At 35.4% G+C, this 20,000-nt stretch overlaps 1 protein-coding gene across 2 annotated transcripts in view; it reads left to right on the top strand.

Moving 5' to 3' along the window:
- Positions 1 to 18,063, top strand: part of nlgn3b (neuroligin 3b) — a 41,664-nt gene extending 23,601 nt beyond the window's left edge. For both annotated transcript variants that reach the window (XM_058383324.1, XM_058383323.1), the window contains one exon: positions 13,607 to 18,063. In XM_058383324.1, the coding sequence (XP_058239307.1) occupies positions 13,607 to 14,345 (739 nt within the window). In that variant the 3' untranslated portion in view covers positions 14,346 to 18,063. The remainder of the gene's footprint in view (positions 1 to 13,606) is intronic.
- Positions 18,064 to 20,000: the final 1,937 nt, after the last annotated feature.

Genomic DNA, 20,000 nt, shown 5'->3' with positions numbered 1-20,000 from the left:
CACAATACTGTAAAAACACAAATATACACAATACTATAAAAACACACACACAATACTATAAAAACACACATACACAATACTGTAAAAACACACACAATACTGTAAAAACACACATACACAATACTGTAAAAACACACACATACACAATACTGTAAAAACACACACATACACAATACTGTAAAAACACACACATACACAATACTGTAAAACACACACATACACAATACTGTAAAAACACACACATATACAATACTGTAAAAACACACACATACACAATACTGTAAAAACACACACACAATACTGTAAAAAGACACACATACACAATACTGTAAAAACACACACATACACAATACTGTAAAAACACAAATATACACAATACTGTAAAAACACATACACAATACTGTAAAAACACACATACACAATACTGTAAAAACACACACAATACTGTAAAAACACACATACACAATACTGTAAAAACACAAATATACACAATACTGTAAAAACACACATACACAATACTGTAAAAACACACACAATACTGTAAAAACACACACAATACTGTAAAAACACACACATACACAATACTGTAAAAACACACATACACAATACTGTAAAACACACACATACACAATACTGTAAAACACACACATACACAATACTGTAAAAACACACACACACACAATACTGTAAAACACACACATATACAATACTGTAAAAACACACACATACACAATACTGTAAAAACACACACATACACAATACTGTAAAACACACACATACACAATACTGTAAAACACACACGTATACAATACTGTAAAAACACACACATACACAATACTGTAAAACACACACATACACAATACTGTAAAACACACACGTATACAATACTGTAAAAACACACACATACACAATACTGTAAAACACACACGTATGCAATACTGTAAAAACACACACATACACAATACTGTAAAAACACACACATACACAATACTGTAAAAACACACATACACAATACTGTAAAAACACACACATACACAATACTGTAAAAACACACATATACACAATACTGTAAAAACACACACATACACAATACTGTAAAAACACACACATACACAATACTGTAAAAACACACACATATACAATACTGTAAAAACACACATATACACAATACTGTAAAAACACACACATACACAATACTGTAAAAACACACACAATACTGTAAAAACACACATACACAATACTGTAAAAACACACAATACTGTAAAAACACACACACACACAATGCTGTAAAAACACACACACATACACAATACTGTAAAAACACACACACATACACAATACTGTAAAATCACACACACATACACAATACTGTAAAAACACACATATACCCAACACTGTAAAAAACACAAACACATACACACAATACTGTACAAACACACACACAATACTGTAAAAACACACATACACAATACTGTAAAATCACACACACACTACTGTAAAAACACACACATACACAATACTGTAAAATCACACACATACACAATACTGTAAAAACACACACATACACAATACTGTAAAAACACACAAACAATACTGTAAAAACACACACATACAATACAGTAAAAACACACAACACATACACAATACTGTAAAAACACACACATACACAATACTGTAAAACACACACGTATACAATATTGTAAAAACACACACATACACAATACTGTAAAAACACACACACATACACAATACTGTAAAACACACACGTATACAATACTGTAAAAACACACACACATACACAATACTGTAAAACACACACGTATACAATACTGTAAAAACACACACATACACAATACTGTAAAAACACACACATACACAATACTGTAAAAACACACATACACAATACTGTAAAAACACACACATACACAATACTGTAAACACACACATATACACAATACTGTAAACACACACACATACACAATACTGTAAAACCCCAGACATACACAATACTGTAAAAACACACACATATACAATACTGTAAAAACACACATATACACAATACTGTAAAAACACACACATACACAATACTGTAAAAACACACACAATACTGTAAAAACACACATACACAATACTGTAAAAACACACAATACTGTAAAAACACACACACACACAATGCTGTAAAAACACACATACATACACAATACTGTAAAAACACACACACATACACAATACTGTAAAATCACACACACATACACAATACTGTAAAAACACACATATACCCAACACTGTAAAAAACACAAACACATACACACAATACTGTAAAAACACACACACAATACTGTAAAAACACACATATACACAATACTGTAAAATCACACACACACACAATACTGTAAAAACACACACATACACAATACTGTAAAATCACACACATACACAATACTGTAAAAACACACACATACACAATACTGTAAAAACACACAAACAATACTGTAAAAACAAGAACATACACACAATACAGTAAAAACACACAACACATACACAATACTGTAAAAACACACACACACACAATACTGTAAAATCAAACACATACACAATACTGTAAAAACACACACATACACAATACTGTAAAAACACACACATACAATACAGTAAAAACACACAACACACACACAATACTGTAAAAACACACATACACAATACTGTAAAAACACACACATACAATACAGTAAAAACACACAACACACACACAATACTGTAAAATCACACACATACACAATACTGTAAAAACACACATACACAATACTGTAAAATCACACACATACACAATACTGTAAAAACACACATACACAATACTGTAAAATCACACACATACACAATACTGTAAAAACACACACCTACACAATACTGTAAAAACACACACACACACACAATACTGTAAAACACACACACAATACTGTAAAATCACACACATACACAATACTGTAAAAACACACACACACACACAATACTGTAAAAACACACACACATACACAATACTGTAAAAACACACATACACAATACTGTAAATAACACAAACACATACACACAATACTGTAAAATCACACACATACACAATACTGTAAAAACACACACACATACACAATACTGTAAAATCACACACATACACAATACTGTAAAAACACACACATACACAATACTGTAAAACACACACATACACAATACTGTAAAAACACACACACACACAATACTGTAAAAACACACACACATACACAATACTGTAAAAACACACACATACACAATACTGTAAAAACACACACACATACACAATACTGTAAAAACACACACATACACAATACTGTAAAATCACACACATACACAATACTGTAAAAACACACACATACACAATACTGTAAATAACACAAACACATACACACAATACTGTAAAATCACACACATACACAATACTGTAAAAACACACACATACACACAATACTGTAAAAACACACACATACACAATACTGTAAAAACACACACATACACAATACTGTAAAAACACACACATACACACAATACTGTAAAAACACACACACACACACAATACTGTAAAAACACACACACATACACAATACTGTAAAAACACACACATACACAATACTGTAAAATCACACACATACACAATACTGTAAAAACACACACACACACAATACTGTAAACACACACACACACACACAATACTGTAAAACACACACACATACACAATACTGTAAAATCACACACATACACAATACTGTAAAAACACACACACACACAATACTGTAAAAACACACACACATACACAATACTGTAAAAACACACATACACAATACTGTAAAATCACACATACATACACAATACTGTAAAACACACACATACACAATACTGTAAAACACACACATACACAATACTGTAAAAACACACACACACACAATACTGTACAAACACACACACACAATACTGTAAAAACACACACATACACAATACTGTAAAAACACACACATTCACAATACTGTAAAAACACACACACACAATACTGTAAATAACACAAACACATACACACAATACTGTAAAAACACACACACATACACAATACTGTAAAAACACAAACACACATTCACAATACTGTAAAAACACAAACACACACACACAATACTGTAAAAACACAAACACACACACACAATACTGTAAATAACACAAACACACACACACAATACTGTAAATAACACAAACACATACACACAATACTGTAAAATCACACACATACACAATACTGTAAACCACACACATACACAATACTGTAAAATCACACACACACAATACTGTAAATAACACAAACACATACACACAATACTGTAAAAACACACACACATACACAATACTGTAAAAACACACACATACACAATACTGTAAATAACACAAACACATACACACAATACTGTAAAATCACACACATACACAATACTGTAAAGACACACACACATACACAATACTGTAAAAACACACACATACACATTACTGTAAAAACACACACACACACAATACTGTAAAAACACACACACATACACAATACTGTAAAATCAAACATACACAATACTGTAAAAACACACACACACAATACTGTAAAAACACACACACATACACAATACTGTAAAAACACACACATACACACAATACTGTAAAATCACACACACACACAATACTGTAAAAACACACACACATACACAATACTGTAAAAACACACACACACACAATACTGTAAAACACACACACACACAATACTGTAAAATCACACACATACACAATACTGTAAAAACACACACACACACACAATACTGTAAAAACACACACATACACAATACTGTAAAAACACACACATACACAATACTGTAAAATCAAACATACACAATACTGTAAAAACACACACACACAATACTGTAAAAACACACACACATACACAATACTGTAAAAACACACACATACACACAATACTATAAATTCACACACATACACAATACTGTAAAAACACACATATACACAATACTGTAAAATCACACACATACACAATACTATAAAACACACACATACACAATACTGTAAAACACACACATACACAATACTGTAAAATCACACACGTACACAATACTGTAAAATCACACACACACACACAATACTGTAAAAACACACACACATACACAATACTGTAAAATCACACACACAATACTGTAAAAACACACATACACAATACTGTAAAATCACACACATACACAATACTGTAAAAACACACAATACTGTAAAAACACACACAGACACAATGCTGTAAAAACACACACACATACAATACTGTAAAAACACATACACAATACTGTAAAAACACACACAGACACAATACTGTAAAAACACACACACACACAATACTGTAAAAACACATACACAATACTGTAAAAACACACACATACACACAATGCTGTAAAAACACACACATACACAATACTGTAAAAACACACACACACAATACTGTAAAAACACACACACATACACAATACTGTAAAAACACACATACACAATACTGTAAAATCACACATACATACACAATACTGTAAAAACACACATATACACAATACTGTAAAAACACACACACACAATACTGTAAAAACACACATATACACAATACTGTATAAACACACACACATACACAATACTGTAAAAACACACATACACAATACTGTAAAAACACACAATACTGTACAAACACACACATACACAATACTGTAAACACACACACATACACAATACTGTAAAAACACACACATACACAATACTGTAAATAACACAAACACATACACACAATACTGTAAAATCACACACATACACAATACTGTAAAAACACACACACATACACAATACTGTAAAAACACACACATACACAATACTGTAAAAACACACACATACACACAATACTGTAAAAACACACACACACACACACAATACTGTAAAAACACACACACATACACAATACTGTAAAAACACACACATACACAATACTGTAAAAACACACACACATACACAATACTGTAAAAACACACACATACACAATACTGTAAAAACACACACATTCACAATACTGTAAAAACACACACACACAATACTGTAAATAACACAAACACATACACACAATACTGTAAAATCACACACATACACAATACTGTAAAAACACACACATACACAATACTGTAAAAACACACACACATACACAATACTGTAAAAACACACATATACAATACTGTAAAATCACACACATACACAATACTGTAAAAACACACATATACAATACTTTAAAATCACACACATACACAATACTGTAAAATCACACATACACAATACTGTAAAAACACACACACACACACACACAATACTGTAAAAACATACACACATACACAATACTGTAAAATCACACACATACACAATACTGTAAAAACACACACATACACAATACTGTAAAAACACACACATACACAATACTGTAAAACACACACATACACAATACTGTAAAATCACACACATACACAATACTGTAAAATCACACACATACACAATACTGTAAAAACACACACATACACAATACTGTAAAAACACACACACATACACAATACTGTAAAATCACACACATACACAATACTGTAAAACACACACATACACAATACTGTAAAAACACACACACATACACAATACTGTAAAATCACACACATACACAATACTGTAAAACACACACATACACAATACTGTAAAAACACACACACATACACAATACTGTAAAATCACACACATACACAATACTGTAAAAACACACACATACACAATACTGTAAAAACACACACACATACACAATACTGTAAAATCACACACATACACAATACTGTAAAACACACACATACACAATACTGTAAAAACACACACACATACACAATACTGTAAAAACACACACACACACAATACTGTAAAAACACACACACACACAATACTGTACAAACACACATACACAATACTGTAAAACACACACATATACAATACTGTAAAACACACACATACACAATACTGTAAAACACACACATATACAATGCTGTAAAACACACACATACACAATACTGTAAAAACACACACACACAATACTGTAAAACACACATATACAATACTGTAAAAACACACACACATACACAATACTGTAAAACACACACATACACAATACTGTAAAAACACACACACACACAATACTGTACAAACACACACATACACAATACTGTAAAAACACACACACATACACAATACTGTAAAACACACACATACACAATACTGTAAAAACACACACACACACAATACTGTAAAACACACACACATACACAATACTGTAAAAACACACACATACACAATACTGTAAAAACACACACACATACACAATACTGTAAAACACACACATACACAATACTGTAAAAACACACACATACACAATACTGTAAAAACACACACACATACACAATACTGTAAAATCACACACATACACAATACTGTAAAAACACACACATACACAATACTGTAAAAACACACACACATTACTGTAAAATACACACACATACACAATACTGTAAAAACACATACACATTACTGTAAAATACACACACATACACAATACTGTAAAACACACACATACACAATACTGTAAAAACACACACATATACACAATACTGTAAAAACACATACACATTACTGTAAAAACACACACATACACAATACTGTAAAAACACACACACATACACAATACTGTAAAATCACACACATACACAATACTGTAAAACACACACATACACAATACTGTAAAAACACACACACATACACAATACTGTAATATCACACACATACACAATACTGTAAAAACACACACATACACAATACTGTAAAAACACACACACATACACAATACTGTAAAATCACACACATACACAATACTGTAAAACACACATACACAATACTGTAAAAACACACACACATACACAATACTGTAAAAACACACACACATACACAATACTGTAAAAACACACACACACACAATACTGTACAAACACACACATACACAATACTGTAAAAACACACACACATACACAATACTGTAAAAACACACACACACACAATACTGTAAAACACACACATATACAATACTGTAAAACACACACATACACAATACTGTAAAACACACACATACACAATACTGTAAAACACACACATACACAATACTGTAAAAACACACACACATACACAATACTGTAAAACACACACATACACAATACTGTAAAAACACACACACATACACAATACTGTAAAACACACACATACACAATACTGTAAAAACACACACATACACAATACTGTAAAAACACACACATACACAATACTGTAAAATCACACACATACACAATACTGTAAAAACACACACATACACAATACTGTAAAAACACATACACATTACTGTAAAATACACACACATACACAATACTGTAAAACACACACATACACAATACTGTAAAAACACACACATACACAATACTGTAAAAACACACACACATACACAATACTGTAAAATCACACACATACACAATACTGTAAAACACACACATACACAATACTGTAAAAACACACACACATACACAATACTGTAAAATCACACACATACACAATACTGTAAAAACACACACATACACAATACTGTAAAACACACACACATACACAATACTGTAAAAACACACACATACACAATACTGTAAAACACACACATACACAATACTGTAAAAACACACACACATACACAATACTGTAAAAACACACACACATACACAATACTGTAAAAACACACACACAATACTGTACAAACACACACATACACAATACTGTAAAAACACACACACACACAATACTGTAAAAACACACACACACACAATACTGTACAAACACACACATACACAATACTGTAAAACACACACATATACAATACTGTAAAACACACACATACACAATACTGTAAAACACACACATATACAATACTGTAAAACACACACATACACAATACTGTAAAAACACACACACACACAATACTGTAAAACACACATATACAATACTGTAAAAACACACACATACACAATACTGTAAAAACACACACATACACAATACTGTAAAAACACACACACATACACAATACTGTAAAACACACACATACACAATACTGTAAAAACACACACACACACAATACTGTAAAACACACACACATACACAATACTGTAAAAACACACACATACACAATACTGTAAAAACACACACACACACAATACTGTAAAACACACACATACACAATACTGTAAAAACACACACATACACAATACTGTAAAAACACACACATACACAATACTGTAAAATCACACACACATACACAATACTGTAAAAACACATACATACACAATACTGTAAAACACACACATACACAATACTGTAAAAACACACACACATACACAATACTGTAAAATCACACACATACACAATACTGTAAAATCACACACATACACAATACTGTAAAATCACACACACATACACAATACTGTAAAAACACACAATACTGTAAAAACACACACAGACACAATGCTGTAAAAACACACACACATACACAATACTGTAAAAACACACACACACACAATACTGTAAAAACACATACACAATACTGTAAAAACACACACATACACACAATGCTGTAAAAACACACACATACACAATACTGTAAAAACACACACACAATACTGTAAAAACACACACACATACACAATACTGTAAAAACACACATACACAATACTGTAAAATCACACATACATACACAATACTGTAAAAACACACATATACACAATACTGTAAAAACACACACACACAATACTGTAAAAACACACATATACACAATACTGTAAAAACACACATACACAATACTGTAAAAACACACAATACTGTACAAACACACACATACACAATACTGTAAAAACACACACATACACAATACTGTAAATAACACAAACACATACACACAATACTGTAAAATCACACACATACACAATACTGTAAAAACACACACACATACACAATACTGTAAAAACACACACATACACAATACTGTAAAAACACACACATACACACAATACTGTAAAAACACACACACACACACACAATACTGTAAAAACACACACACATACACAATACTGTAAAAACACACACACATACACAATACTGTAAAAACACACACATACACAATACTGTAAAAACACACACATTCACAATACTGTAAAAACACACACACACAATACTGTAAATAACACAAACACATACACACAATACTGTAAAATCACACACATACACAATACTGTAAAAACACACACACATACACAATACTGTAAAAACACACACACATACACAATACTGTAAAAACACACATATACAATACTGTGAAATCACACACATACACAATACTGTAAAAACACACATATACAATACTTTGAAATCACACACATACACAATACTGTAAAATCACACATACACAATACTGTAAAAACACACACACACACACAATACTGTAAAAACATACACACATACACAATACTGTAAAATCACACACATACACAATACTGTAAAAACACACACATACACAATACTGTAAAAACACACACATACACAATACTGTAAAATACACACACATACACAATACTGTAAAACACACACATACACAATACTGTAAAACACACACACATACACAATACTGTAAAAACACACACACATACACAATACTGTAAAATCACACATATACACAATACTGTAAAACACACACATACACAATACTGTAAAACACACACACATACACAATACTGTAAAAACACACACATACACAATACTGTAAATAACACAAACACATACACACAATACTGTAAAATCACACACACACAATACTGTAAAGACACACACACATACACAATACTGTAAAAACACACACACACACACAATACTGTAAAAACACACACACATACAATACTGTAAAATCACACACATACACAATACTGTAAAAACACACACACACACACAATACTGTAAAACACACACACATACACAATACTGTAAAAACACATACACAATACTGTAAATAACACAAACACATACACACAATACTGTAAAAACACACACACATACACAATACTGTAAAAACACACACACAATACTGTAAAAAGACACACATACACAATACTGTAAAAACACACACATACACAATACTGTAAAAACACACACACATACACAATACTGTAAAAACACACACACACACAATACTGTAAAAACACACACACACACAATACTGTACAAACACACACATACACAATACTGTAAAACACACACATACACAATACTGTAAAAACACACACACACACAATACTGTAAAACACACACATATACAATACTGTAAAAACACACACATACACAATACTGTAAAAACACACACACATACACAATACTGTAAAACACACACATACACAATACTGTAAAACACACACATACACAATACTGTAAAAACACACACACATACACAATACTGTAAAACACACACATACACAATACTGTAAAAACACACACACACACAATACTGTAAAAACACACACACATACACAATACTGTAAAATCACACACATACACAATACTGTAAAAACACACACATACACAATACTGTAAAAACACACACACATACACAATACTGTAAAATCACACACATACACAATACTGTAAAAACACACACATACACAATACTGTAAAAACACATACACAATACTGTAAAATACACACACATACACAATACTGTAAAACACACACATACACAATACTGTAAAAACACACACATACACAATACTGTAAAAACACACACACATACACAATACTGTAAAATCACACACATACACAATACTGTAAAACACACACATACACAATACTGTAAAAACACACACACATACACAATACTGTAAAATCACACACATACACAATACTGTAAAAACACACACATACACAATACTGTAAAAACACACACACATACACAATACTGTAAAATCACACACATACACAATACTGTAAAACACACATACACAATACTGTAAAAACACACACACATACACAATACTGTAAAAACACACACACATACACAATACTGTAAAAACACACACACACACAATACTGTACAAACACACACATACACAATACTGTAAAAACACACACACATACACAATACTGTAAAAACACACACACACACAATACTGTAAAACACACACATACACAATACTGTAAAACACACACATACACAATACTGTAAAAACACACACACACACAATACTGTAAAACACACACATACACAATACTGTAAAACACACACATACACAATACTGTAAAACACACACATATACAATACTGTAAAACACACACATACACAATACTGTAAAAACACACACATACACAATACTGTAAAAACACACACATACACAATACTGTAAAAACACACACACATACACAATACTGTAAAACACACACATACACAATACTGTAAAAACACACACATACACAATACTGTAAAAACACACACATACACAATACTGTAAAAACACACACACATACACAATACTGTAAAATCACACACATACACAATACTGTACAAACACACACATACACAATACTGTAAAAACACACACACATACACAATACTGTAAAAACACATACACACACAATACTGTACAAACACACACACACAATACTGTATAAACACACACACACACAATACTGTAAAACACACACACACACAATACTGTAAAATCACACACATACACAATACTGTAAAATCACACACATACACAATACTGTAAAACACACACATACACAATACTGTACAAACACACACATACACAATACTGTAAAAACACACACATACACAATACTGTAAAATACACACACATACACAATACTGTAAAAACACACACATACACAATACTGTAAAATCACACACACATACACAATACTGTACAAACACACACATACACAATACTGTAAAATCACACACACATACACAATACTGTAAAAACACACACATACACAATACTGTAAAATCACACACACATACACAATACTGTAAAATCACACACATACACAATACTGTAAAAACACACACATACACAATACTGTAAAATCACACACATACACAATACACAATAAAAATGATCGAATTACATTATAGAATTATAGATAACAAAGTTCAATCATTAAAGAAACACACCCCCTGATAGACACGCCCCCTTGACACCTGCAGTTTGCACTCAGTTTTCAGGTGATCGAATCTCTGTCTCTCCCTCTCTCTGTCTCTCTTTCTCTCTCTCTCTCCCTCTCTCTGTCTCCCTCCCTTTCTCTGTCTCTCTCGCTCTCCCTTTCTCTGTCTCTCTCTATTTGTCTTTCTCTCTGTCTGTCACTCTTTCTTCAGAGACCCGAATAAACCTGTCCCTCAGGACACAAAGTTCATCCACACGAAAGCGAACCGTTTTGAGGAGGTGTCGTGGTCCAAGTACAGTCCTGAGGATCAGCTCTACTTGCACATCGGCCTCAAACCACGTGTACGAGATCATTACCGCGCCACTAAAGTCGCTTTCTGGAAGCACCTGGTTCCCCACCTGTACAACCTAAATGACATGTTCCACTACACCTCCACCACCACCACACGGGCACCACCCCCTCCTGCACAGGCCACTCCCACTGGACCACGCCCCCCCAGGCGCCCTGGCCCACTGGTCATTGCTAATCCTCGCGATTATTCCACCGAGCTCAGTGTCACCATCGCCGTTGGAGCATCGCTGCTTTTCCTCAACGTCCTGGCATTTGCTGCACTCTATTACCGCAAAGATAAACGCAGCCGGCAAGCCACGCCCCCTCCACGACAGCCAACGCCCCCTCGTCACCAGGCTGCACCTGTGTCCTGCGAGAAAGATGCAAGATCATCCCCGAGGGATTACACACTCACACTACGTCGCTCGCCGGACGACGTCCCACTCATGTCGCCCGACTCAGTCGCCATGACGCCCAACAGTGTAGCCATGACTCCGGATTCTGTTTCCATGACACCCAGTTCGCTGATGGGCTTTCCCAGCATGCACCCCTACAACACCTTTACACATGGATACAACAACGCTGGCCTGCCGCACACACACTCCACAACCAGAGTATAACAACACACACTAGAACTGGTTCAAACCCGTTTCAGCAGCTAAAACACACACACACACACACACACACACACACACACACTCATTCATGGTTTAACCAGTTCAATCCACCTAGGTACAAATTCGTCCAATATTGAAAAATAAAAAAATATTGTACAAAATAACTTAAGTGCCAAGATGGAGGATAAACGCATCACTGAACCGTGACATCAGCGTAGATTAGCCGTAGAGACGCTTTCTTACATTATGTTACTTATTTATCGTGTATTTACACTCAGCGTGGTGCAGAGTATACACACAATATCTTATGGAATGTTTTTGTCTACATTTTATACATATTTACAATTATTCTAATTATGCTAAGCTACTTAATTAGTTCTACTTCTCTAAAAACAGTTTTTCTACCAATGTTGTTAACAAAGCTAGCTAGCGCTCTTACTGACCTGTTCTTAGACGTTCTTTTTGGTCTTGTAAATGCTTATTTATTTGTCTGTGAGAGTCAGCAGGGGGTTGGGAAAGCGCCCCCTGTAGGTTAACGTGCTGTTAAAACATTTCTGTTCACATGCATTACATGATATTTACATGTATCCTCGCTATTTACAGATCTCTTGCTTTCCTAAAGACATTTTCTCAGTAAAGTTGCAGACAGAGTTAGCAAAATAACCTTTATTTTCTTACACTATCACATTCATAACTTTTCCCAACACTCTTGGCTTCAGCTGGTCTTCACTCAGTCCTCTGTGAGTTAATGGTAACAGCAGGAGAATTCGAAATCAGAATAAACCCAAAGTGAGAGAGACATCAAACACCCAGACCCAACACCTCACTTATAGGTTTAATATCATTCAGTTAACCTGGCAGTTCTGTAATTCTACATATGAAATAATCCAGTGAGACACACAGCACTGGGTTTAGTGTCTGTGGCACTGGGTTCAGTGTCTGTGGCACTGGGTTTGGTGTCTGTGGCACTGGGTTTGGTGTCTCTGGTACTGGGTTTGGTGTTTGGTGGAGTGTTTGAGATGGAGCTGTATTACTGGAGTCAGTGCTGGTGTTTTAATGGAGAATGTTGGTTTTTAATGAAGCCTGTGGAATTGGTGAGCTCTGGGTTTATGATGCTGAGGGCAGTGGGTGGAGCTTTGCTCCACCAATCATGTCTGTGTTCTCTTCTTCCTTTTCTGCTCAGTAAATAGGAAACATCAGTGTAAATTATGATTGGTTGATAAACTTCAGAACACATGCTAATACACATAAACACACTTTAACTTACTAACACAATATTTTTGAATGTAAATGACAAAGAATTGTATTCTGAAGTTCTGATTGGTTGAGGGTAAGCTGAGGGGTGGAGTTAGCATTCATAGCTTTAATTATAATCTCATGCATTATTTATTCATTACTGCATATTTAATGTGGTTTAGATCAAAGTGATTTTTGTATTTATTTAAAACACAAGACACACACACACACATGCACACGTGCACACACGCACACACACACACACACACACAGGATCTCTGGCTGTCTCTCATTCACATCTTGCTGCAGTGCCTCGTGTGGACAATAGGAGGCGCTCAGACATCAAGCGTTTCATTGAACAGACAATCAAACAGAACACAGAACCCCGGAGCTGCCAAAACTCTCCATTCCACTGAGACAGTAATAATAATAATGAATAATAATAATGTGTGTTATAGAAGTAATAATTCTGTGTGTACTTTATTAGATAAGAAGTTTCTGTTTGTTTTCTCTCTGACTATTTTCACACAAACTCATGTTCTTTTTCTTCACACATCAGTTCTTTACACTATAAAGTAATCAACACTTTTGGGGTTTTCTTTTTATTTATTACAAATTATTATTCAGCAGTTATATTAAATTAAAATGTTACAGTAATGTGTGTGTGTGTGTGTGTGTGTGTGTGAGAGAGAGAGAGAGAGAGAGAGAGAGATTCCCATCCAGACTGAAGGTTTGCACACACACTCAATCATTGTCATCACACACACATGCTATTTCTGATCTCAGTGGTATTTTATGCTGAGTGAGTCACACTAGAACTAGCATTAGAGTACACACGCTAAACATGAGCTAGCATTAGAGTACACACGCTAAATATGAGCTAGCATTAGAGTACACATGCTAAACATGAGCTAGCGTTAGAGTACACACGCTGAACATCAGCTAGCGTTAGAGTACACACGCTAAACTTCAGCTAGCGTTAGAGTACACACGCTAAACTTGAGCTAGTGTTAGAGTACACACGCTAAACTTGAGCTAGTGTTAGAGTACACACGCTAAACTTGAGCTAGTGTTAGAGTACACACGCTAAACTTGAGCTAGTGTTAGAGTACACACGCTAAACTTCAGCTAGCGTTAGAGTACACACGCTAAACTTGAGCTAGTGTTAGAGTACACACGCTAAACATGAGCTAGTGTTAGAGTACACACGCTAAACTTGAGCTAGTGTTAGAGTACACACGCTAAACATGAGCTAGTGTTTGAGTACACACGCTAAACATGAGCTAGCATTCTAGTAAACATACTAACATATGAGCTAGCATTCTAGTAAACATGGTAACATATGAGCTAGCATGCTATTAAACATGCTAACATATGAGCTAGCATTTTAGTATACATGCTAACACTAGCACCACTGTATAAAACATATTGTGTTATTAAAACTGGCTGACCAACATCATTACAATAACCCATTATCTAGCACTCAGCAGTCATGCTAATTCAACTAGCATCATAGGAAACAGGCGAACATACCACCTTAAAGACAGCGTAGGGTTATGTAGGGTTACACAGGGTTTTGTAGGTTTATGTAGGGTTATGAACGGTTATGTAGGGTTATGAACGGTTATGTAGGGTTATGGCGATAACATCAGACATGAGCTTATTCATCACAGTGTTCATTTTACTTCCTACGAGTGTGTGTGCGAGTGTGTGTGTGTGAGTGTGTGTGTGAGTGTTTGTGTGTGTGTGTGTGTGTATAAGAGATTTATCTCTAGTTCCAGCATTTTATTTCATTTTGTCCTTCTAAATGTGTTTATTTTCCATGATTTGAACACCTTAATTATTGCTCTGCTTTAATCTGAAATATTTCTGCGTTGGTTTGTGTGAGAAATCGTCCTTTAGCTGCGTGTAAGATGTTACAGATGTTACAGATGTTACAGATGTTTAACTAGTTTCCTGGTGCAGGCTTTACATTTTACAGACAAAATGGCTTCAAAACTTTTTGTAAAAGAATCACGAATGTATGGAATGTATAATTATTATAGGGCTTCTACAGCAGTGTGTGTGTGAGAGAGAGAGAGAGAGAGAGAGAGAGAGAGAGAGAGTGTGTGTGTGAGTATGTGTGGGTGGGTGGGGGTGAGTGTGTATGTGTGTAAGTGTATATGTGAGTGTGTGTTTGTGTGTGTGTGGGGAGGTGTGTGTGTGTGTTTGTGTGTGTGTGGGGAGGTGTGTGTGTGGGGGGGGGAGGTGTGTGTGTGTGTGTGTCTGTGTGTGAGCGCACAACCCACGGGTTTTTATTTTCTGATCACGCTCATTCTGGTCCGAGTGGTAATTAAACACTGCTCTGTGTAGTGCACACACACACACTCACACACACACACTCACACTCTCACACTCACACACTCACACACACACACTCACACACACACACTCACACACACACACACACACACTCACACACACACACTCACACACACACACTCACACTCTCACACTCACACACTCACACACACACACTCACACACACACACTCACACACACACACTCACACTCTCACACTCACACACTCACACACTCTCACAATCTCACACACTCACACACACACACTCACACTCTCACACTCACACACACACACTCACACAATCTCACACAATCTCACACACTCACACAATCTCACACACTCTCACAATCTCACACACTCACACAATCTCACACACTCTCACACTCACACAATCTCACACACTCTCACAATCTCACACACTCTCACACACACACTCACACTCACACACTCACACAATCTCACACACTCACACAATCTCACACACTCTCACAATCTCACACACACTCTCACAATCTCACACACTCTCACACTCACACAATCTCACACACTCACACAATCTCACACAATCTCACACAATCTCACACACTCACACAATCTCACACAATCTCACACACTCACACAATCTCACACACTCACACAATCTCACACACTCTCACAATCTCACAATCTCACACACTCTCACACACTCACACAATCTCACACACTCACACAATCTCACAATCTCACACACTCTCACACACTCACACAATCTCACACACTCACACAATCTCACACACTCACACATTCTCACAATCTCACACACTCTCACACACTCACACAATCTCACACACTCACACACTCACACAATCTCACACACTCACACATTCTCACAATCTCACACACTCTCACACACTCACACAATCTCACACACTCACACACTCTCACAATCTCACACACTCTCACAATCTCACACACTCTCACAATCTCACACACTCTCACACACTCACACACTCACACAATCTCACACACTCACACACTCACACACTCTCACAATCTCACACACTCTCACAATCTCACACACTCACACAATCTCACACTCACACAATCTCACACACTCTCACACTCACACAATCTCACACACTCACACAATCTCACACTCACACAATCTCACACACTCACACACTCTCACAATCTCACACACTCACACAATCTCACACACTCACACAATCTCACACAATCTCACACACTCACACAATCTCACACAATCTCACACACTCACACAATCTCACACACTCACACAATCTCACACAATCTCACACACTCACACAATCTCACACAATCTCACACACTCACACAATCTCACACACTCACACAATCTCACACACTCACACACTCTCACACACTCTCACAATCTCACACACTCACACACTCTCACAATCTCACACACTCTCACACTCACACAATCTCACACACTCTCACACTCACACAATCTCACACACACACACTCTCACAATCTCACACACTCTCACACTCACACAATCTCACACACTCTCACAATCTCACACACTCTCACAATCTCACACACTCTCACACTCACACAATCTCACACACTCACACAATCTCACACACTCACACACTCTCACAATCTCACACACTCTCACAATCTCACACACTCACACACTCTCACAATCTCACACACTCTCACACTCACACAATCTCACACACTCACACACTCTCACAATCTCACACACTCTCACACTCACACAATCTCACACACTCACACACTCACACAATCTCACACACTCACACAATCTCACACACTCACACACTCTCACAATCTCACACACTCACACACTCTCACAATCTCACACACTCACACACACTCACACAATCTCACACACTCTCACACTCACACAATCTCACACACTCTCACACTCACACAATCTCACACACTCTCACACTCACACAATCTCACACACTCACACACTCACACAATCTCACACACTCACACAATCTCACACACTCACACACTCACACAATCTCACACACTCTCACACTCACACAATCTCACACACTCTCACACTCACACAATCTCACACACT

This window comes from Hemibagrus wyckioides, linkage group LG28 (assembly GCF_019097595.1).
Source record: "Hemibagrus wyckioides isolate EC202008001 linkage group LG28, SWU_Hwy_1.0, whole genome shotgun sequence".
Classification (NCBI taxonomy): domain Eukaryota; kingdom Metazoa; phylum Chordata; class Actinopteri; order Siluriformes; family Bagridae; genus Hemibagrus; species Hemibagrus wyckioides.
This window is presented reverse-complemented; position numbering and strand designations above follow the sequence as displayed.